At 37.8% G+C, this 24,252-nt stretch overlaps 1 protein-coding gene across 9 annotated transcripts; it reads left to right on the forward strand.

Moving 5' to 3' along the window:
* The first annotated feature begins 24 nt into the window (after nt 1-24).
* KYAT3 (kynurenine aminotransferase 3) lies at nt 25-22,438 on the forward strand. 9 transcript variants are annotated; one of them, XM_048059065.2, is made up of 15 exons: nt 25-152; nt 3,560-3,604; nt 4,483-4,583; nt 7,778-7,836; nt 9,077-9,221; nt 12,219-12,368; nt 12,969-13,055; nt 14,244-14,366; nt 14,456-14,576; nt 17,473-17,549; nt 18,445-18,534; nt 19,051-19,237; nt 19,733-19,806; nt 20,209-20,295; nt 21,722-22,438. In XM_048059065.2, the coding sequence occupies exons 1-15, from the start codon at nt 80-82 to the stop codon at nt 21,782-21,784; spliced, it is 1,482 nt and encodes a 493-aa protein (XP_047915022.1). In that variant the 5' UTR covers nt 25-79; the 3' UTR covers nt 21,785-22,438. The 9 variants fall into 9 exon arrangements, with proteins under 9 accessions (XP_047915022.1, XP_066857323.1, XP_013033471.2 ...); XM_067001222.1 differs by lacking the exon at nt 25-152 and adding an exon at nt 677-2,065; XM_013178017.3 differs by lacking the exon at nt 25-152 and adding an exon at nt 2,113-2,618.
* Nucleotides 22,439-24,252: the final 1,814 nt, after the last annotated feature.

The raw sequence follows: 24,252 nt of genomic DNA on the forward strand, positions 1-24,252 counted from the left end.
CAGGCACCGCCTCGGGCGCTGCCCGCCGCCGTGCCTGCCCGCTTCTCGCTGCCCCGGCTCCTCAGGGCCGGGCCGGGCCATGCCGGTGACCGGCTCCGCCCTGGCGGCTCCGAGCCCTCCCCTTGCGGGCGGGAGCGCGGCGGCGCCGGGCGGTGAGTTGTGGCGGCGGGCTGGGGCCCGGCCCGGCCCGGCGGGGGAAGGGGCCCCGGGGCGAGCCGGGCCCCGTAGGCCGCTCCCGGCCGGCGGTGGGGTGGCGGCCGGCCGCTGCCCCGTGCAGGGAGCGGGGCCTGGAGCCCTCGGGGCGGCCTCGATCCGCCCTGAGCCGTGTCGTTGCGCCGGGCGCGTTCGTTTGCCCCCAAACCAGCCGGGAGCCGATGGAGCAGAGGCCGTCAGGGAGGGAGGGAGGTCCGCTAGTGGCCGGTGCCTTGTGGCCTTTCAGACTTTGTACTGCGAACTCGGAGTGCTCCGAGCTGCCACTGAAAGCATGCTACCCGCCGTGTAAAATGTCTTACGTGCCACAGCTGCAGCATGAGGGAGAAAAGTAAAACCCAACCTGATCCATCTCCTCACTCTACATTGTAAAGTTTGTTTCTCCACGCTTGGTTGTGTCCATTTCGTGGAGGCTACAGAAGGTGAAGTGACAAAATAGTGTAGAGTGTGGCAAATCTCCACATACAGCCATTTTTAAGTTCAGTGTCGTTAGTAAGAATAAGCAGCTTCCCCGAGGCCAGCGTTTTTAACAACAGATCTTTTGGCTTGTCCTGTCAGGAATTAGTTTTATGTGGCACAAAAAGCCGTGGAGAGGGGCCGGTAAGGTGGCGCCCTTTCTTTCTCTGAAGCTTTTGCATTCTGGGCACGTATGAAGATGCAGTCCTTCAAAGACTTCACAAAGTTTGGCTGAGAAACTTCGAAGTTTGCATATCCAACGGATATTAAATCCAACACAAGCATAATAGTGATTGCATTTAGATTATTGTGGTGCAGGACTGAAGGACTTGTGCTGGTTTTAATAACTTGTTACTGAGAGTGCAGAGTAAATGAGACTACTTTCTGTGTGGAGAAAATGCAGCAGCTGAAGGGGTCTGACCATAAGTTTTTCAAACTCAAAGGCATTTTTATAGAGATGGTATAACTGAAGTTCAAAACTGAAGGGACAGCAGCATTTGGCATATAGTTTCAACGGGGAAAAAAATGACTTCGTCAGAAACATGTAACTTCACATAAAATTTTCCAGTGGTACAGCAGCATCATAGTTTAGGGCACTGTATGACCAGGAAGCTGCGCAGCTGTTGTAAAGTGAGTTAGAGACCCTGCAACTCAGAGGCCGTCTCTGTATTTGAGTGCTTATAAAGCACAGCATGAGCTACATGGTTTTTAACGCACAGATGTATTCTCGGAGTTCACATGACAAAGTCTTCTTACATATTCTAGGTTGGTTGAAGTCACCAAATCTCCCAAGTTTAAACCAGATTGACAATCAGAATCAAAACCACGTGTATCTTCCTCCCAGCCCCACTAAAAATGCCATGTTGGTCTTTCTAATAGCCTTAGCTTCTCAACCCTAAACAAAAAAAAAAAAAAAAAAAAGGAAGTTGCAGGAATAGTAATTTTTTACCCTTTTTTCCCCTAGTATGTTGACTTTCCTGTTTTCTGTACGACTATGCAAGCCTAAATTCCAGAAGGACTGACTATGACTAAGAGCATGAATACTTCAGAGCACTGAAAATTAGAATGGGATGAAAAGTATTCCTAAATGTTAATTTCTGAGTTTAACAGACATGACTCTTGGTCAAAAAGTCACTGTCTGGTTCCAAGATTGAAAAAGGAAACATTACATTTAAGAAAGAAAAAATTAATACCTTTTCACTTCCCCACAAAGACCAGTGTGTTGTCTGTGTTTGAAGAACCTTACAAATTTTTAGAAGAGTTGAAATAGGGTTTGCAACACCCTTGTAGCTGTCAAGCACTGTGTAACTTTCCTGAAGTGGAAGAAACTTCCTATCTGGATGAGAAAAACTTACCATAGGACATTATAAAACATCCCATTGACAAAACATGTATAGAGGTAATAATTAAGCATGCACTCATCCTAAAAGTAACAATAATTCTCCTGAGCTTGTGATATGTGTTAATATGTCATAGACAATAATAGTGGGAATATGTGTGTGTGGAAAAAAAGAGCAGGTCGTGCTTGCTTTTTGATGTCAGTGTGGAGGATTGCCTGGGTATATTAAGGAGGCCTTTGCCTTTACTTCCTTGAGTAGCTTAAATGGAAGCATTCAGTGTTGCAGAACTGCAGAGAGAAGAGTATTTCCTGGAAAAGCATCATAAAGATTTAAATGTAGCAGTACAAATTTTCCATACTGGGGCCTTGACTTGGCTTTTTGAGGCCGTTCTACAAAATTTTTTTTCCATTATATTCCTTATAAAGTTTTGACAATTTCTACAGTTCTGTGGTGTTAAACATGGATATAAATTTTTAATTCAGGTGTTTCATGTACCTTCAGAGATTGATGTGATACAGATCTGGTGCCCCTCATGTGATGTGGTTTTGTGTGATTGCCTCACATCAAACAACGACCTGTCAAATACCACACTGTCTTTCATGCAGCAATAATGTGAGAAATATTTACAGATTCTACTTTTTTTTTTTTAATTAAGGTTGCAAGTTAGTTTTGTGTGTCAAGTTTGGAAAATTTGGATTTCATTTTGCTACTCCTCAGTACAAAATGAAACAGGTAAAGATATGCATATTTGTCACACTGCAGTAACTACTGCAGTTGTTTGCAGTACAAGTAAGGCTGACTCTTGGGAGAACAGCACGGTTGTTGTAGTCACATTGTAAGATAATATCCATATGTTATGCAAATAGTTTTTGTCAAAATATGCAGTGAGAAAGGCTTCACTCTGTAGTTGTGAGAGATTATGTCAAATATGCCAGGTGCATATTTGTGTATTATTAAAAATAACTTAAAATGTATTTGCAGGGCTTATTAAACAGATATATTTATTTTGTTTCTTTCAGAGTATCTGCTGACTAGTGTAAAATGTTCAATTCTTGTTTGTTTTTGCTACTCGTTAGGCCAGCAGAGTTGAGGAAAATGCTAGTGTTTCTCCTTTTGAAGGGAATGTCAGTGAATTGCATACTTGCATGTCACTAAATGGACCTACGCTGGTATTACTGAGGGCCTAATTGAGTTAGCTACAACTCAGTAGTGTGTGGGAAAGCCTGTATTTTCAGAGCTGAGACTGAGTTTGTAGCACTGGTGTAAGAGAGGCAAAATGAACATACTTTTAAAACTTAACTCATTCAATGAGGCATCTTTAAAAGAAATATTTGTGGACCTTTTATGTTAGCTTACATTTAAAATGGAAGGAACACTTTCTTGTTGTAATAAATCAGTTCTTCATGAAAAACTCATGCTGTACTATTATATTTACTCTCTCAGCTTCTCTCTGCAAAGCTTGCATGGTATTGTTTTACAGGTGACAACATTAATATTTTCTAATAAAAATAGTGTATTATTTTTTCTTTGTTTTTGTTTCTTTCTGTTTTCAGGTAGCAAAGTCTGGAGGGAAGTGGGGGCTGCCTATTCTTTAATAAGTAAGCTTTGGAAAACAAATTTAATTATTATATAGCTGTGCCTACTGTGTTTCTAATATAGGTCTATGGGTTATATATTTTTCTCTTACAAATTGCAGTCATTTTGACAACATCATCCAATGCGTGTGTTTAAACATACATCCTGAAAGCAGTTACCTTAAGTACCAGCTCTTACTTCTTTTTTATGGTTATTGATTAACAGGGCTCATTTTCTGTAGTCAGGGAATGACCTGTTACTCCACACAGAACATCCTTCCTAGCTCTCTGTTTTCTCCCATTGCAGATATTTGATGTTTGCCAAGTCATTGAGGCAAAACTTAGTATAGCTATATAAGCTGTGTAGGCCTCCATCTCCAGTGTGACTGGTGATCTTGAGCATCTCAGTTGCAAAGTGCATGATTTTAAACACTTGAAAATTGAGACCAATTTTAATGGGGTGTGACTTTTAAAAAAAAATTGTTTCTTTTTATTTCACGTCTAAACTGGCTACTCTGATAACAATTTTTATTACACAAACATATTTTCACAATTTTAACGGAGACTTTGAAATGTATTTAGTCTTAATTTTCATCCAAAGGAAAACAACAACAACAACAAAACAGTATTTTCAGATAGAGGAAACCTTAGCGTTGTATGACATTCAGCAACATTTTTAAGCCCTGTCAGTTAATGTTTTGTCCTCGATATTTATAATACATGAAAAGGTAATAATTTACTAGAACTGATTTCAATGAAAGAAAATTGCTGAAAGGAAGAGAAGAAGATCTTACCTTTTAAAATTACTTAGTGATTCCTTAGTTTACTTAGGTTTCCTTAGTTTAGGAAACTTGTTCCTGGAATCTGTAAGTTTTTTTTCAGGTTATGTATTTATTATGCAGGCATGCTATGTGCTTCACGAAGCTTCTGTTGCCTTGGCATTAGAACATACCAGCTACGAACAGATTTGCTTTCTAGATCCATCAAGCTTTCAGCCTCTGATGTAAGTATCCCGTCAACTTCATAGATAAAACTATTTAGTGCAGTATTTTAGAGATGCACTGATTTTGTAATGTTGCCAATAAACATATATTAGCTGCACTTTCTTTACTTCTTGTTACATTGACCCAAACTTTTAACATTAAGACTACAGTAAGTTATTCCAACCAGTGAAATATTTAGCCACCCTAGCACAACAGTTTGGCAATCATTGCTTTGTGTATCCTTTTCAGTCTTTAAAGTCAGAGCTGCAGGTACCAGGCCAGAAGGATCGCCTAGTTATTAGGGCACTAGCCTGAAATATAGGAGACTGATTTGATCCCACCTTTATCACAGACTTTTGGTAAGTCAGTTAATTCCTCTGTCAGTTTTTTGCTAATGAAACGGGAGTAGTTGTGCTTCGTGATGCTGCAATAACAAGGGATGTATAAGTACCTCAAACTTAATTTTATACAGAATCTTCTTCATTTCCCAGCTTAACTGCTTATGAGGTTGTGTAACTCCAGTTTAAGTCTTTCAGTTTTGTTGAGAGAAAAAAGAGCATTGCAACATGATGGGTGGCTGGAGGTCATGCTCTGCATTGCATGTAGAAGACTGGAATGTAAATTGTGCTCCGAGTTCAGAACAGGAGTTTATCTAGTCAGCAGCTTGGGTCAACCAACGCACATGTGAGATTGCCCCAAGCAGGTGTTGAAACAAACTATCATGCAGACAACTGCAGCATAGTTTGCTTACATGAGATGCTTCTTTTAACGTACAAGCCACTTTGGGGGCTGGATTTTACCTGAGTCAGTTTTTCATCTGCTGTAAGTATTTGTATTCTACTTAAGGTACCTGGATGTTCTTACTGACCATGCTGAAATCTAATCCTGTTTTTCTTTTTGAATTTACTTAAGATTTTGGCTTCAGTTGTAACTTTCAACATTGAATTTCACAATTTAATTACGTACCATGTAAAAGTATTTACTTCTGTCATTAAACATATTCCCATTCAATTTAATCACGAGTTTCTTTGTATTATGAAGAAAGATAAATATGAGTAGCACCTGACTTTCCATCTAAAGCAATCAGGGAAAGCAGGAGGTCAGAATTAGAACTTGATGAGGACATGCCTCTCTTGTTTAATGCTGATCTTAAACTCATGGAAATCCTATCCTTGCACCTAAAAATGGCTTGAAGATGATCAAGCTATGATGTAACTAGGCTAAAACAAAAAAGATTCTTAAGGACTTTCATGACCTTCTGGAAGAAAGAATGCTCTTTAAGGTATCATTTATAAATGCAAGGTATTTTGTTTGCTTTCTCAAGGTAATGAGGTGGCTCTGAACTCTGCTGTAAGTTGAACCCCCTGATAACTACTGCAGGTCCCCCTATTCCATTTTAAAGCTAGTTTCAAGGCACAAGAAAAATAGGAAGACTTGAAGTACTAAGTATTTAAACTTAAGATAGTAAGAGGCCTGTAACAGGCAAAGGCTTTTTTTCTCGACTGTGCTTTTTTGGCTAGGGAAAGTTAGTTACTGCAATTAAGATTTATGTTACATTTAAGGATAAAATCCTACAGTGTGGATAAGCCTTTAGTTTTTAGTAAATTGAAACAATTTCAAGAAGAGTTGGTCAAGAGAACAAATTTCCCATGGTATCATACAGAATTCTCATTTTTAACTGTGAAGATTCAAGGTGAGATTTCTTTTTCCTTGTAGTACGAGTAGTAGTCTGGCATGTGGAAAAAAAAAAGTGTGTGTTAGGGAGGCTCAGGCTAATACTTGTGTTATTGATATTTATATAGTACAGCCAGGGGTTAATTTACGAAGACAAACATTGGAAAATTGGATTCATCTTTTAAACCATATGTGTTTTTCAACAGATGCAGTACAGATCACCTAGTCAGAACTCTCTCTTAACTGTGGTGTATGTTCCATATCAGGATGTACAACTTCACCTGTCTAGTTACCTTGAATACATATTTTTTCTTCCTGAGGATAAATGAAAGATGTCACTGTTTGGTTCCTCTGGTACTTGTGTTTTACAGATGAGGTCAGAATTAAATCTGTGCAGAAGGCATACAAACAGAGAAATATCTGTTAACTTAATAATATGATTTTCCATTTTTCAAATCATTACATATGTGGTAGCTTTTTTATTTTTATTTTTACTGTAAACAAGTTGAGTACAAATGTGTGCCTGTGTAATAATACTTCAACTACAAGTTAATCCCATCAATTCAAAGTTGAAACTTTGAGTATAATGGCAACTCAGACATCTCACAGTGTGGTAGCTGGAGCATGCTTTTTTAAAATTTTTCACAGAATGAAAATAGCAAGCAGTCTTACATAAAAGTCACTAAAACGAGTAGTCTGACTCAAAGAAACAGTTTCTGGAGTTTTGAGGGACTTGTTTTCTATGTGTGTTTATTTTTTTTTCCCCAGTGTCTAGCTGGTTTACAGATAGAAAGGGGCATGCACTGCTTTTTTGTTGTTGTTGTTTGTACATACAAATAAATCTGTTGATTTTATTTTCATTTTTTCATTTTTAGCTTAAAAATACCTGAACCATCAGTAAGTTTTGCTCTGTCTTTATAGGGAGGACTCAATGAAAGGCTATTCTAAAGGTGTTTTCTAAGGCCTTAACTAAAGTTCTGAATATACAGCAAAAACATGCTCTAATGTGATTTTGCTGTGTTGTAATTAAATATTTAAAAGTGTTGAAAGCCTGAATGAAAAGATGAAATGTCTATCCTATTTTCTTGTTAGCCACCAATTTAACAAATAAAATTGCATAGAAAGCACACTTTCCAAACTGGGTTGGGCTAGAAATAAATCAGTCTTTAAGTCCTTAGTGTATCATATAAAAGAAGAATAATGAATGTATCCTTTTATTATTATTTTATTTTTAGGTCATCTTCTCAAGTTACTGACCTACATTATGCCTCTGCTCCATTCTTGCTGCAAGTTCAGTGGGTTTAGATGATAATGAATGAGAATTCAGGACATTTTTGTGTATTTTCTTGTTAGTCTGTATTCAAGCTATTACAGAAGCTTTAATGAAAGACCATGTCTATAATGCTGTGTAACAACTGAATTCAACTGGCAATGCTATATTTGAGAAAGCATGAAAGAGGGTTTGTCGTGCATAATCCAACAATAAAGTATTTTGTCTTTCTTAACAAAACCCTTATGTCTGTGTATTTCAATCTTGCAGACAATGGCCTTTAGACACAAAAACACAAGACGAATTGAAGGCCTTGACAACAATGTGTGGTAAGTAAAAGGAAAATAGCAAATTTCAGAAAATGTCTTTGGCTGATGTATTTTCTTTCCAAATTCATAGTTACTACTAATAAGAACATGCATAGCACTTGCTGTCTCTGCTGAAATATATTTCGCACCTGTTTAAGACAGAAGCAATGAATCAAATTCTGTTAAAACTCAAAAATAATAATTTACCTTTAAACATTAGGCTTAGGATTCTGTGTATTTAGTAAACCACATGAGAGAAGGATGGCTCTTGGGTGTGGTAGTGTTACTGGCTTTAAAATTTAAATGTGAGTATTGCTGAATAATTACTTCAGTTACACTTGAGTTTTGTTTCCCAAATTAATCTGATTTTATTTTTTAAACCATTATACTTGTCTTGATAATTTAATTCATTCATCTTAATACACTTTTTTTTGTAGGTATTAAATTGGTCTCAAAGCGCTATTGCCATCACTGGTAAAGATGGGATTTTGTTAGATGATGGTAGTGGTGTTTTGGGTTTACATTAGTGTGTACGTGTGTGTGTATATACATATACATGTAAAGTGTTTTGTCATCTGTCCTCAGTCCTTTTTATGAGGACATAAAAAATGTCCTCATTTTTTAGCAATTTGTGTTTTTTTGATTGAACTGTGATGCTTTTTTTTTTTTAAACTACTCTTAACATGGGTAGTGAGGAAAGGGTGAAATGTAAAACTCCTCCATGAAAAGAGGAAAAAAATAGTTCAAGAATCCTAACATCAGTTTCTGGCAGGGTACTAGGAACAGTTAATAAAGAGCTTGCAGCAGTTTGTTGTCTAAAATCACACACAAAATTATAGTGCTCTGAGATGACTGGACAGTTTAAGTGACACCTTCACTTGACAGTATCTAGCCTTTAAATCACTTAACATACCTGTTCTAATTAGGTCTACTTCATTTTGCAAAGAGGGTAGTATTTCATTTCTGCCCATGTCCAGAGATACTGTATGTTTGTGTGTGTGCACATCCAAGTACAGTTCTGCTGGCAAGAAAGTTGTTCTGTGGAGGCAGGAAATAAACCTTTTACTGGGTTCTTGCGTGACTCCTGTGCTTACTTAACATTGTCCCAGCGCCCATCTCTCCATGTGAGCACTCCTTACATAAAGATGTTTCCACTGCTGTGAGTTTGGCAAAGCAAAATACTTTTTTTGCCTTCTAATGTTGATGAAGGAGAAGATAATTCTGTTTGGTATGTTAAATTTAAGCTGTTTTTTTCCTTTAGGGTTGAATTTACAAAGGTGGCAGCAGATCCCTCAATTGTTAATCTTGGTCAAGGCCTTCCTGATATATCCCCTCCCAGCTATGTTAAAGAAGAGCTGGCAAACGTAGCAGCAGTTGACAGACTGAACCAGTACACGCGAGGCTTTGTAAGTACTGTGGAACTTGAGGACCCAAGTTCAGGGAGAAAATTTAAGACTTTACTTTAACTTGGTTTTACCAGTAGTTTGTACTCTTATGTCCCAAATTAAGTTTCCCTAATAGCTGTATCAGTTACTAACCAGCGTCCTCTGTATATGCTTCTTCAAGGCAGAAACCTTTAGCAAGAGCAAAATGGTAGAGCACATGAGATTGCATGACCCTTCAAAGATGATATCAATCAATTCAAAGGTTAAGGATTTGTAAATTACACATTTACTACTGATTTTGGTCAGCGTAAATGTGAGTCAGATTGGCTAATCCTAGAATGAGACAGAAGTACTTGTATCAATTGAGACAACCTCCTGGATCAAGAAAAGATTCACCCATAACATTAGTAGAGATGAGGAAGTGGTTGAAAGAGTAAGGTTTTGCCTCTGGAGGACAGTCACTGCATGCTGCATAAGTTGTCTTGTAGCATTTATGTCTTGAGCTGGGTGTGAATGTGTGGCATTTGTCATTGTCCAAGGCAGGGCAATGCCTATTGTCCTCTTTCAGTATGATTGTTTTCTTGTTCCTGTTTGGTTTGTCTTTATCACTTTTTGTGGTAAAGATAAACCATACTGCCCAACTGAGAATCACGTGTTAGGGTTGCTACAAGATCCTAAGGAGTCGATCTAAGGTTTTTCTAGATGATCACATGCTGTAGCAGGGATAGGAAAGCATTATATAGACTGGTAAGCCAGTGATTGAGTTGGTAGTTGTAGCATCATTGCTCATATATTCCAATATAACTTCTTGCCTATTTTCTGAGGCTCTGCATGCATTAGAACTGGGAGGGAGCAGCAATGGCCAGCAGCTCCCTCAGGGACAAACGATCACAACGAGCAGGGCAGAGGCCTCATCAGCCAGGGCCCAGTGCTGTGGTACCTGAGCAAGGCAGGCCCGGAGGTGGTAGCTGAGGTGAGCCCAGATGGCCAGGAAGCTTGTGGTGGTGAGGTGGTCTGAGGTCAAGCCAGGGAGTCAGCGCACAAACCAGGCCCAGCAGTGTTAACCACGGTTAGACACAACCCAGGGAGCGCTGGGCAGGTCTAAAGGAAGAAGGCAGGTATAAGGTCAAGCCATGAGGTCAGCCCGCAGGTAGGGGCCTAGGATCAACAGGGGCCATGGACAGGTACAGGCATGGCTGTAACAATTGCAGGCCAGAAAATACAAAAGCATAGCACTTAAATGGAGCCTTTGGACCAGGGGCAGTTGTGTGGGTAGAGGCCCCAGGTGGGGCTGGTGGGTCTCATTATTATTAGGGCACTTGGGACCCTGATAAGAATAGAACAAAAAATTCCTTACTGAATACAGTCTCATTATCATCCCTATTTGGGTCACTTTGTTTAGTCACCTTTAGCTGATTGCAAATATATATATGTATGTGTGTGTATGTATATGTAAATCTTGAAAGTGTAAAGCCATTGTTTAGTGTAGGGGGCACTCAAAAGATAGCTGGAATTTAGTGACCTTCTGGACTAAACATGAATATGTTTACCAGCCACAATAAGGTACCTGAAAAATCTCTGCTTGCCAGCCAGACTCGGTTATGGAGGAGCCGTGGCACAGAACTGTTACAGACAGAATGGGCTACGGTCCCCTGTTGAGCAAATAACCACAGACAGACTCTCTAAAACAATCTGCAAATTAAGCATAAATACAATTTTTCCAATGCGTGCAATTATTCAGTATTTAGTTCTGTCACTTTGCTCCTTGCTTCTAAATTCCCTTGGTATTTATGAATGTTTGCAGTAGTTATACTATGAATAGTAATTAAAGAGGATTTTTTTAACCAGTATTTTCATCTTCTGCCTTTGTGCATTCTCTACAGACTCCTGCAATTCTAAGGTTTTTGAGCACAAGCATTTGTGGATAGCAAACGTGGGAGGGATGAATATAAATGATGCACATCCATCTGATAATTGAGACATTGTCCCAAGTCGCTGCAGCGCTTGGGCCTCTCGTTGACTGTAGGGCTATGGTCTGTGGAGTGACCTAATGTGAGCTGGGTGGTGCAGCATTCCTGTGCAGTTGACACACTCATGGGAAGAAATGGCTGTCATTTGAATCAGCAATGATTTGCAAGCCTTAATTCATGGTAATGTTTTTGTTTACAGAGGGGTTCATGATTTTATACCTTACATGTGGAGGTACAATATTCAATATTTTAGCGAAGGGCTTTTTTATTACATAGCTGCATTTTCTTACAGAGCTGTTTTCTATCTTTATACCAAGTATGAAAAAAGATAAAAGATTTTCAGAACAGGAAATCTTTAGTCTTCCTGAGTAAACAGAAGTGTGCTGCCTTATTTATAAGTTGTAGGTGGTCTTTGTTTAATTGTTTCTTGTTCTTTGCGCATTTTGAGAAGAATACACTAACCACTGTGTTCCTGCGGGAGACAAATGGTAAATGGTGCTCTGAGGTTTGGGGTATCATTATATGAATCATAATTCCGATCACAAGTGCTGTTTATCAGGAGTATATAGAAAGGATTAAAAAAAAAGTTTCCTTTGCACCAAAAAAACTTTAGTTGAAAGATAACAAACAGAAGGAGCTTCAGATGGAGATCTGGTCAGGTAGGAACAAAGAGACTCTAAAAGGAGTGAGGATGAACTGGTGTCGAAGTGTTCCCTTTTCTCCTCCTATCTTTTGTTCTAGCTCTTCTGTAGGCTACCTGAAGCTATCCTGAGATATGATAATAAGATAGAAATTCAAAAGAACTAGATTTAAAAAAAAAATCCTAGAAGATACAAATAAATTCAAATAACTTTTCTTCCCCCATGTATAAGAAGTTTAAACCATACCGCCTGTTAAAACCCATTAATACCGAGCATCCATCCCGTATTCTTCTGCTCCAAAATGTGTAATTTCCCTCCATGTGGGGAGGGGAAAAAACAGCAAAAAAATTTGTTGCGTTCCTGAGAATGTACAAAGCCTATCAGTTACATTTCTTTGCTTTGGACAGGGGCATCCGTCGCTGGTGAAAGCCTTGTCTCAGGTGTATGAGAGAGTTTGTGGAAGAAAGATTGACCCTCTCACAGATATCCTGGTGACAGTAGGAGGTTATGGATCTCTCTTTAGTACAATACAGGCTTTAATTGAAGAGGGAGATGAAGTAAGTTTTTATTTAAAATTCTCATTTCAGAGAATTTCTCTGTCTTTTTGATAATGATACTAAAATTAATTGGGGGGGGGGGAATATTTTCTTGTGCCTACAGTGGACAAGAGTTTCTTTTGTTGTTGTATTTTGCTTTCAGTGTTTTGTCAGTTTCATTTGTATATTGTATTCTCGTCTGTATCCTTTATTCCTTTTTTGTTGCTCTGATAGTCACTTTTTTTAACAGTTCTCTGCTCTTAGCTCTTCATGTTTGTTTGTTTGTTTCTTTATCTGCCATCCTTGGTTATCTCCCATCTTTGTCTTGCACTTTCACATCTCTGTGCAGGTTCCAAGCATCCCTGATGTTACATGTTGACGTCTGTAAAGTAACTAGAGAACAGCCTGTGTTTGTCCAAAAAAAAAAAACGAGCAGTGCTTATAATCCTTAGACTGAGGGCATTTTTATATGAAGTTATGTGATGATGGAGGAACATTCTGCAATTTTAAAACCAGGCAGGAGTGCCAGAAACATTATCAAGTTATATTACCAAAGCAAATCTGGAAATATGATGGCATTGCACACTGAAGGTTTTCTGATACTCATGATTATAATTTCAGGTAATAATAATAGAGCCATTTTATGACTGTTATGAACCAATGGTAAAGATGGCGGGTGCGAAGCCTGTTTTTATTCCTTTGAGAAATGTGAGTAGCTTTTAAAAATATATTTATTATATTCAACTGTACTTCAATACCTAATACAGTTTGATGAACACCTTGTAGGAGATGCTTTTCTCTATAGTTTTTCATAATATCCAATTATATAAAAATGAGATAGATTGCTATAGCGTGAGTCTAAGGTGATGATAATCCAAAGCAGGTAAAATATTTTACTAGTATTGGTAAAAGTAGGACAATGCTTCTCATTTACTTTGATCAGCTTTCAGAACGCACAAATTAACGTTCCTTTGTTTGGATGTGATCAGAAAATGTTTTCAGTAGAAATACAGGAAGGATGATCATATCAGTGCAATTTCTGTATCTGCCGCATCTCAAAATACTTGGTTTCTGATCCCTTCAGCAACTCATACAGTTATAGAATGCAATTTCTTTTCTAAAATCCACTTACTAAATAAGAAGTGTTTGTGTGGTAGACATTTTCCTTATTGGCAGCTTGCAGAGGTTTTTATGGATACAAGGTGTTGATCCCGTTACTGGGGGAGGGCTGAGGGACTGTTTGGGCAGTACCGGGGGGACTAGGTGAGACTGCTCCTCATGGTGCCCTCCTTCTAGGGATGGGGTTCCTCCATGGATTTTCTGTTTCATGCGTGTGTGTTTGTTGTTTTGGCCCTCTCCCAGTAAAGCACAGGTGTCAAAGTTAATATGGCCACGCTTATTGTTCTCAGCAGCAACTGACCCAAACTTCTGTCGTCCTCATGTAATGCCGCAGTAACTCCAGAGCCTCAGTGGAACAGATTTGTAACTGTTAGGCTGCTTTCCTATAGACGAGGAAGGAAAGAGCTGACGTCTTAGTCCAGCAGGCAGTGATAAGTCTTCCCAGCCAAACATGCACCCACTTATTCTAGTGTATGGGAAGGCCGTGAACTCTCCTGTCGTGTGACTTCCTGCATCACACACTATGTGGTCAGTGTGTGTGTGTGTAAGACAGACAGTGGCCAGGAGAAGACTGCCGCTGTCATAGAAATGTATCTTGCTCTTGGCCTCCCTGCCTGTTCTGGAATTGCCTCCTCACAGGAGAACAGGACAGGTGGGATAAGTTGTCGTGTGTGGTTAGTAAAGTGTCTGAGGGTGATGAGTTGGGTATCTCTGTTTAGTCTGTAACACGTTGCATCCCAGTAATGCATGTTAAGTTCTTATTTATTTATTTTTAAGAAAAATGATGGAAACTGTGCATCTAGTGCTGATTGGGTCTTAGATCCTGGTGAACTTGCAAAGAAATTTAACTCCAAAACAAAAGCGATTATTCTGAATACCCCACACAACCCTATAGGCAAGGTAAGAGTCCTCCTTTAACGCTATTGTAATTTCAGAGTATGCCTTAAAGACTATGATTAATGCATTGCCCTTACTTTCTTGCATCCCAGGTATTTACCAGAGAAGAGCTCCAGGTAATAGCTGATCTCTGCATTAAACATGACACCCTGTGCATCAGTGATGAGGTGTATGAATGGCTGGTGTACAAAGGAAAAAAGCACATCAAAATAGGTACTGATTTTTTTGTGTGTGTGTGGAATCGTAGAAGTGGCTGTGGAATGGTGTCGTAAACAAGCCTCTCAAAGATAACGTTTGCTGAGAGAAGTTCAAACTTAAAGCTTTTACCGTTTTAAAATCTCTAGAGTGGCAGTAAAAGAAGCTCTCCATTAGTGAGGGCTACACTAAGAGCACAGCATTACTGTAGAAACTGATTCTTACAAGTAACAACAAAAAAAATTAAATGACCTTGCAATGCTCAGCTACACAGTTGCTGATCATACAGCTGTGCTATGCTGATTGTATTGGCCATGTGTGGGCTGAGTCTGTTTTGAAAGGCCTGACTTCGTGGCTGTTATGGTGGCTTGATACCTTCACGTGATCGTAATCTGAGTTAGTGCATCATACCAAGTTACCACAGTAACTGGTGCTTTATCCTGTCCCAATTACAAAGTAAAATGAGTTAGATTAAAGCTTTCTTCATGGACTTAGCAGGTGGTTCATGCAAATAGCCATCTTTAGAACCAAAGTCTCTGTGGGTGGTGTAAGGTGATCCATTTTCCTTTGCCATGGCAGCAGGTTTGAACACTCATGTTGTCAGTTACGCTTTGTCTTAGTAGACAGGTGGTGAATTCTTAAAACACAGTAACTCTATTGTTCATTAGTGTCAGTATTGTCATGTTAACGCTTCAAACCAAAACATTTACAGTTGAACAAAAGACATCCTGTAGTTCAGCAGAAAATGTAAAAATCCCTTGTGATGATAATGTAAGTTAAAGCCTGGAAAGTTAGTCAACTTGGTTTCGGTATATACTGTGTAATTGATCCCATGACATCATCTTTTAACTTTATTGTTAAGATGACCGTAAAACTTTCAGGATAAAACTGTGAAAAATAGCATTATTTCAGTAGAAAAAAAAAAATCTGTTGACTTCAGTTTCTTAGAATTCTTTAAGTCTACCAAAAGATAATACAAGAAAAAATTGAATGTTATTTCTCTATTTAAAAACTCCTGTTTTCATATTAACCTTTACATGTTCCATCAAATGCAGTGACACTTCCTTTGTACAAAATGGTTATTGCATCAATTTAGCATCTGATCTCTTAAATTATATTAAGAAATCATGGAGTTGCTAGCCACAGGTCATAAAATTAGTACAGTTTTTGTGCTGTCACTGAGGCAGTTTTCTGTGGTGTGGAGCACTCAGTCATGTTTCTCATCATTATCCAACTTCTGTAAAACAAACAAACAACAAAAAAAAACAGTGAACCTCCTCTAAGTAATGATTAGGGTTGCACTGGCAGATTTAGGGGTTGCATATTGTAACTGAGGATTCAAAACAAGCATCTCAACAAGCTGAGTGCAAGCCCAGGTAACAGGCTTATGTGTGTTAGTTTGCACTTTGTTAGTTATAAAATGTAATCAAACTTGGTTGTGGTGTCATATAATGATGCTGCCATATGGCATGAAAGAATTTGCCTATTTAAAACCTGCTGCTTGTAAAAATGACGGAGCTGATCCTTCCCTGTGCCCTTTTGCTGCAGCTATTGTTTGAAATGCTGTTGCTTTCTGTCTCCCAGGTTGAATTCCCATGACTATGTGGCAAAACAGTATCACTAGAGGGCATTTGCTTTGAAATTCAAGTCTTTTTGCAGTTTGTGAGAACTAGTTTGGTCATCTTTAGGAAGTGATGTATGCTCTTGACCTAACCAGCTAGAAGATGCATCTGTTCAAACTGCCTTTCTGTTTTCAAGGTCAGAGCAGTTGAGTGAATATGGGTGAGCTAATAGGAATATGAGTCTCTTTCCTGCGAATTGTTTTGGTTCTTTTATTGGCAAGTGTGCTCAAAAGAGTACAATGCCTGTTTTCAAATAATTGCAAAGACCTGTACCATGCCTAATGAATGTAACTGCTGCAAAAACTTCCTTATGAAAATCAACATTTTTGTTTGGGAAAAATCACTGCGTTCCCAGAGAGGGAATTTAACAATTGACAAATTCACTGGTAGCATTGTAATGTACAAGTGTGGTGGAGTCAGGTGGCGCTGAGTGCTGTAACTGCAGCTGCAGTAATGTTATGACCTTGTCTAGTTTTCTCTCTTGGACTTAAGTGTGTCTTGATTTACCTGTTTCTACTGAAAATGAGTTGAGTTAGAGAGTCCAAACTGGGAATCAGTATACAAAAGAAAATTGCAAGCTGACAGAAAAGACTTTTGCTCTGTCACCTCCTTTGAAAGAAAACAGAGGTTTTGGTCTCCTACAAGATACAAATACAGAGGTAGGCCTCCATGAATCCCCTAATCCTTGCAGGCATCCTTAGCTAGCTTTTATTGCTTGTCAGTCCCAGATCTGTTGACCGAATGGAACAAAATGTAATGTATTTGCTCAGTCTCTCTGCTGACTTTCTGATTTTTGGGGCATTTGGTTCTGGGTTAGACGTCTTTAGAAACCTTCTTTTTCTGATTTGAGACATCCGGTGATGCTGAACTGTGTGCTGAACAAGTCTGTTAAAATGGCTGTGAGTGCTTGAGTTCATGTTGTGTATGGTGTTGTTACCAGGCATCAGAAATAATGCTTTATTGAGATGAATGCGTAGCACATAAGAGAGATTGTATCTCTTATGAATAATTTTGCATCTTAGCTGAGGAGAAGTAAGATAGTTTTCACCAACTGTGCCTCTATTTATTTTCTTTTTCTTTCTCCATTCACTAATTCTGATCCTATTTTTTATGCCAGAATCACTGGCCCATATATTCTTTCTCACTTGTTAGAGTTGCTGTAATTTTAGAATGTTCTCACTGCAGTGGTATATGAACATACTGTAGTTCTTAGCTAGGGGCAGTACAGTTTTTTCTAATTACATGGAATATGTGAGTGTGCATGAAACCAATTAATCTTATTTTATATACAGCCACGTTGCCGGGTATGTGGGAAAGAACAATAACTATAGGAAGTGCTGGAAAAACATACAGTGTAACTGGCTGGAAGGTAAGAAGAATCAATAGAAAAGAATTTAGCTATATGAATTACAGAATGCATCTATCACACTCTGGTTTTGTTACCTGTCTTTTGAAAGCTTCTGGCAAATCAGTGTCTCCAAAAAGTGAAGATAACATTCAGCCGGAACAACTGTCTTCTTGGAACACCCATGGATTTAAGTCTATTCTTATCTCTTGATTAATAAGCCCTTGTGAGAAAATAATAATAATAAAAAGAATAAACACCGCATGGTTTGTTCAAAATCAATCAAAATTATTGGAGAGCACTATCATATTTTAACTTTCTAGTTTTGTGGTGATATTTTCAGATTGAGGTAATGTTTTAGAATGGTTTATGTTTCTGTAAAATATTTAATAATAATGTTTTGCCTGACTTTAATATACATATCAGAAAGTAAACAAAATATTTAACTGTTTGGCAGCTAAATTCTTTCTTCATCACCACCTGTGGTCCAACTGACCCATAGCATTTGAGTTGTATCTGGTTAAGAATGTATTTGATTCAATCGTAAGCTCTTGTTTTATGCTCAAACTACCCTGCACGTGGACTCCTGTGAGATGGAAAGATCCTAAACCAATTAGGAATAGGATTCCTAATAAAAGCTTTGTTTTAGTTCTTCATATAAAAGGGTTTAGAAATCAAAGTTTGCTCAGTACCATTTGAGAGATGTGGATAGGTGAAGCTGTAACTGTTGCCTCATATTTAGACTTAATGGCATCATTCAGCAAAATTTGGGTAAACTAGCCCTTTTCTGAATTCTTTATCAAAACTATTTCATGACTAATTCTTAAAAAGAAAAACTTGAGACATTTGCTAACTTTAATGTTAATTTGAAGTAACAGCATTGCTGTAAGTGTAACAAATGCATGTTTTCTTCCCTTAGCTTGGTTGGTCTATTGGTCCCCAGAACCTTATTAAGCATTTGCAAGTTGTTCATCAAAATACACTGTATACTTGCCCAACTCCGTTACAGGTAGGTACAGATGAAGTTGAGGAAGTTATTTTTTTTGGGCATAGCAAATCTGTAGGCCTCACTATGATAAGACAATCACAACGATGAATTTTCTGGGGTGCTAAAAGAGGAAGATAAACTCAGTCAGCTCACCAAATGTTTTTAAGAACAACAGAAGTCTTTCAGCTACAAACTGCTGCTTTTTGCATAAAACAAACATGACAGTCTTTGTGGTTTACTACTAAATATAAGTAAAAGTTGTTGCAATAAGGTCTTGTTTTACTGAGCATTATCTCTACCTGTTAGATCACATTTTTTTATTAGTGTTGTGTGTATGATTACTGACTAGTGAGTACTTGGGTGCTTGGGACGTTGCCACAGCACAAAGAAAGAAACAAATGATGCTACTGGATATAGCTTCTCTAATTTGCTGATTTGCTTAATAAGGGCCAGATCCTGCTACAGGATCAAGGAAAAATCTACGTGATTTCAGTAGGAAGTGTGTGTGTCCGAGTGTTTTGAACATTGTGTTTCCAGGAGGCTTTGGCACGAGCATTTTGGATAGACTATAAACGCATGGATGACCCAGACTGCTATTTTTACTCACTGTCTCGAGAGCTGGAAAGCAAGCGTGATCGGATGGCTCAGCTACTTCGAGAAGTTGGACTGAAGCCTGTCATTCCAGATGGAGGATACTTTATGATTGCTGATGTTTCTACATTAAGTTAGTAAAAAGCTTATTAAAAAGTGTGCGGAAAGCAAATACGTAGTTTGTTCAAAATGGAAGCTGCATTTTCAGCTTATCTTCTCATTTCATATTCACATAACACTTCTCAGAAATACTAACTGAGACTGGAATTTTCTACTTGACTTTAGCCAGGAGCTAGATTTTACAAGTTTCAGCAAAATGTTTGTGATTCTAATTACTGTCCTTGTTTTGCAAAGCTTTGGCAAAGTTTTAGGAAGGGTAAAGGAGATGGATAAAAACAATTTATATTTTTTAAAAGTTCATGATTATGAAAAGTTTGGGAGCCAAGCACCTGGCTCTATACCCTGAGTTTGTACTCATTAATTGTTATAATTTTAATAATATTTTTAAATAAAATTATATATCTTTATTCTGTAGTATTAACTGTAAGAGTGCTGTTAGCAAATGCCTTCCCACTGGGGTCTGGGAAATCTTACAATATGATGTCTGTTTTAAATTAAATTTTTTTAGATGTGGATCTCTCTGATGTAGATGGGAATCAACCTTATGATTATAAATTTGTCAAATGGATGATAAAATCTAAGGTAAGGTATCCTAGCTGTACTCTATTTTTAGAAATGCTTTTCTAATGAAACCAAGAGCAGTGCAACCATGCTTATTTAATAACATAGTAGGGATACTACTTTCAAAATATTGTTTGGTGTTTATACTAACTGCTGGAAATGATGTGGCTAAAATATTGCTAAGCATGCTTTGTGTTAAGTCCCAGCATCTGTTCTTTCTCCAGGCTTAAATACTAGCTGTAGAAAAGTACCTTTAAACTGTTTTGCCTAAGAAAAGTTTAAGCCTAGTTAGTGAATACAAAATCCAACCTGGTATTTCCTTTTAATGTTGGGAGACTTATAGAAATGGAATAGTAAAATCATGCTTAAAACTATTTTTTAAGTATGTATGTATAAACAAATAATATTTGTTTTATTTTTCAGAAACTCTCAGCAATCCCTCTTTCAGCATTCTGTGGTCCTGAGACAAAAGGGCAGTTTGAAAAATATATACGTTTTTGCTTCATTAAGGTAAATGTGCCTCCTGGGAATACCTGAGGCTCAAAAATCAGTGCAGTACCAAAATCTGTAAGAGGCCATTTGTTACGTTTTTGCCGAGGACCTGAGTTGGATGGTTTTAGAGGCAGAAAGTTAGTTTGGTGTAAAATTCAGCACAAATTAGCTTCAGCTGTCTTTTTTGCTGAGAGACTTGAAACCATAAATATGGGCAGCATGGTTAAGAAGGGCAGCTGCCAGAAAACAACTTGGTGGTTAGTCTTTTTTTAGCTTATTCTATTGATTTGTAAAACATTCTTGACCGATGGTGACAGTGAAAATCTATGAGGCAGGTATGCTATCAATTAAGGTGGATTCTCTAATCCAGAATGAAGAATAATGCCTATGTTAGCAGAGTGGTGTACTGCATGTCCATTCAGTTTCCAAAACCAAAAATATTAGGTAGGTCAGCTTCAAGTTTATCTCACTTACCTGAAAATACCGAGGGTTTTACACAGGCTGCAAATTACAAAAGAAAACAAAGACACAAGAAGGAATCTCACCCGTTTCTGTTTTGAAGAAAACAGAAATTGTGAATGGGCTGACATCTGCCATTTTGTGAGCGCTTGCTTTTCATATTTTCTTCCTCCTGTTTCACCCACTTCTGTTCTTGAAAAGAAAGACTTTGGGGATGTGCATAAGCTTTGATAAATTGACTGCCCTAAAAGATGTTTCTCCTATTGCTTCGTCACAGACTTAACATGATGGAATGTGTGCGAACTCTTTAACTGTCAGAGTATAATAATGTGCACCTTAGCTTGAACCAATAATGAAGGGCAGTTTCTGATTACGTTATAGCTCTTAGGATGAGGTATAAAGACTGTGATACAAATTGAGCCAGTAACAACCAGGATGAAATTTGCTGGTTGTTAACGTGGCTTGTCAAGAATGAACTGCAGTAATCGTGCCAAATTAAAGCCTATTTGTATGACTGACCAGGTTGCAGCCAAGCCACGCAACTGGCCAGTGGATTACCCATGTTCAGAGGGGTTATGTTTAAGTAGTTAACAGCATAGCTCAGTTGCATGAAGATTTAAAAACCCCAGCTGTACACCTAAAGATTAGGAAACTATATTATCATGTTCAACATAAAGCAGCCAAGTACATCACTGTGTAAATGCCAAGCATTTATATAAGAAGTATCCAGTATCATTGATAATATTAATGCTGAGAAAAATGTTATCTTTTAAAAAAATATACCTAATAAATATTTGCAAGGAATTGGGATTCTCTTGTGTAGTGTAGATTTGTAGGTATAACTGTTAATGGGAAAACTGACTGGGATATTTACAGGATGTAAGTGACACTACCAAATACTGATTTGGGATCATGTAATTGTGATTGCTACTCTGTTTTCAAGAACTCTGTACTTGTAGTAATAGTGGTATTCCATTTTTTGCAGGAAGACAGCACACTGGATGCAGCTGAAGTGATCCTGAAGAACTGGACTAAACAGACAGATTGATATATATATATATTTTTAATTAACTCTTCCATCTGGTATAATTATCTTACACTAGAGTTTTTTATTGCAAATTTAAGAATTACTTAATTACAAATTTAAGAATTAATTATTACTTAATACAGTACAGAATTAATGATATTGTAAACAAATTTGTGCTGCCACCTGCTGAGGAGTTAAAATGCTGATTTACTGAAATGCGTAATGCAACTCAAGTTATTTTCAGTCTTTTCAAAATTCTTTTTTCCTTTTAAAAAAAAAAGTGGTATTCTCATCTTTTATTGGAAGACAAAGATTTCTGGGATTGTGTAAGAATAAATGTATGATACAGGTATTTTAAAATTTTTGGTATGGGGTAATACAGGAATTAGGGGTGAGACTTTAACGTTGTGATTTGTGAAACCCAATAGCCTGCAGTGGAGGAAAACTAAGACATCACAAATAAGGTAATTGCATTGCCTTTCTACATACCTGCCTACCATATCTGTGCACAAATTGCATCAGTTTAGGTAAAGTGATTGAGTTAAATCAATATAGTGTTTATATATAGGCAAGATATAAAATGCTAAGTTGTATAATCACTATTTCATTTTCTCACAGTAATCGTGCTGTTTGGAAGGTATTCAGTCCTCAATAAAATTATAAAAGTGACATCTAGAATAGGAATTCATTTGTTTGTGTCTACCCTCTTGTTTACCATGTGGATGAACCTACAAAGCGAAATAAAAACTTGCTATAGAGGCTTCTTCACAATCAGATGTACAGTGAGAGAATTAATCCTGTAATCTCTTTTCCGCTCTTTGCATGTTCACAAAAGCTACCGGTAACTTCACATCAAACTTATTTTAAACCCTTAAGATCTAGGAACATGGAGATAAACCTAATATTGTGCTGTGGAGCTCAACTTTCCACTATTTCACGCTCAGTGGATAAAGGACTGATTCAAAAGAGATCAATGTGCAGAATTCTTTCATTGTTGCCTCCTGTCTGTGCGATCTTTTTAATCTCTGGATGGTTTCCCACTAGCAGAAGCAATCCAGGTAGGTAACCTTTTAAGTCTGTGTTGACGTTCTTCACGTTATTTTACATTGTTCCCACAGGCCTTATCGTAGAAAGTCTGAACAAATTCAGTAGCTGGTTTTGCAGCTATTCTGTGGTCACAGAGCTGGAATCTAGCTGAATTCCATCAGTCTGTGACTATGGCAAGGCCTAAAAATAAAGGATGGAAACTGGGCTGCGAGAACAGCTGCTAGGCTGCTTTGTTGGGAGTTCTTGGGCTTTCTGAGGCCAGGAGCTGGGAGTTCTGTAGTCTTTTCATTTGTCTTACACTGCCATTCCCCAAATCTCACCAGAAAATTGTTACCTGATACTTTCAAGGGGGCTTGTAGTTTTTGTGTAGAAAAATCAATTTAGTAATTAAAATGACTTAAATGAAATTTCAGCATGAATTTCATATGGAAATTCCTATATGAAATTCCAGGAGGAATATGTTTTAAGATACTGCATTCCTGTGAAATTTACACTCTATTTTACCAGGCCTTTAAAATCCATTTGTGTAAGTTGCACTAGAGACTTGTGGTGTTGCAAGAACTAAGAGGGTAGCCCAAGTCTGTTGAGCTGCATGATAATTTGGTAGTCATCTTACACTTTCTTTGCCATTTTAATTGAAAAATGAATACTCATTAAACAAATCTTTGCTAGCATAAATACAAATTTAAAACATAGGTCTTCTATGAAATGTTTTCAGTTATGATCATGTGAATCAAAACTTCCCAGCTGATTAGCCTCTCATTTGATACTAAATAATAAATATTTGAATTTTGTTTTCTTGTCTATGAAAGCAGTGCTTTGCAATGCAATTAAATCTTATGGCAGTAATGTTATTTTCGTCATTATGCTTGTCTTAAATATAGCAGCTACAGAACACAATTTTGTAAGTATTTTTAAAACCCTGTTTGTGCTGTCTAAGGTTTCCCAGAGAGAGCTGGTTGTTAGCTTGTGAGCACCCATATAAACTAGGTTATGTATCCTCACAAAAGCAGAAAGGTACTAAGGGTTCTTCCAGTCACCTCTTCACCGTGTTTTCATTGCCCTTTAAACAAAAGCCCCTCTGCTTCCAAAATACTTGATACAACACATGACTGTTAATCTCTGCTTATATTACTCTCATTGGCAAATGGGATATCGTGTAAAATCAGTCTAGAATATGCATGAAAGAAAAATGATATGCAGGGCTCAAGAGGAAATTAAGAGAAGTACAGCGAAGTAATTGTTTTTCTACTGCTACATTTTACTGTGTTTCAAACACTTCATTGGTATGCTAATAACTCATATGCTAAAACACTCAAATCTGAGTGGGGGGACACGGGTGGCTGATGTTTGAAGATACCTCTGAGTTTTGTATAGGTCTAGAGTCTTTCTTATGCTATGGGACCCATTGTATTAGACTTCAGTTAGTTTTATTTTTTTTT

The sequence above is a fragment of the Anser cygnoides genome, chromosome 8 (assembly GCF_040182565.1).
Source record: "Anser cygnoides isolate HZ-2024a breed goose chromosome 8, Taihu_goose_T2T_genome, whole genome shotgun sequence".
Classification (NCBI taxonomy): Eukaryota; Metazoa; Chordata; class Aves; order Anseriformes; family Anatidae; genus Anser; species Anser cygnoides.

Coding starts and splice junctions, on each gene's coding strand:
- KYAT3 (XM_048059065.2), top strand. CDS start 80: ATGCCGGTGACCGGCTCCGCCCTGGCGGCTCCGAGCCCTCCCCTTGCG. Junction 3,605..4,482: donor GGCTGCCTATTCTTTAATAA/GTAAGCTTTGGA, acceptor TTTATTATGCAG/GCATGCTATGTGCTTCACGA. Junction 9,222..12,218: donor ACCAGTACACGCGAGGCTTT/GTAAGTACTGTG, acceptor TGCTTTGGACAG/GGGCATCCGTCGCTGGTGAA.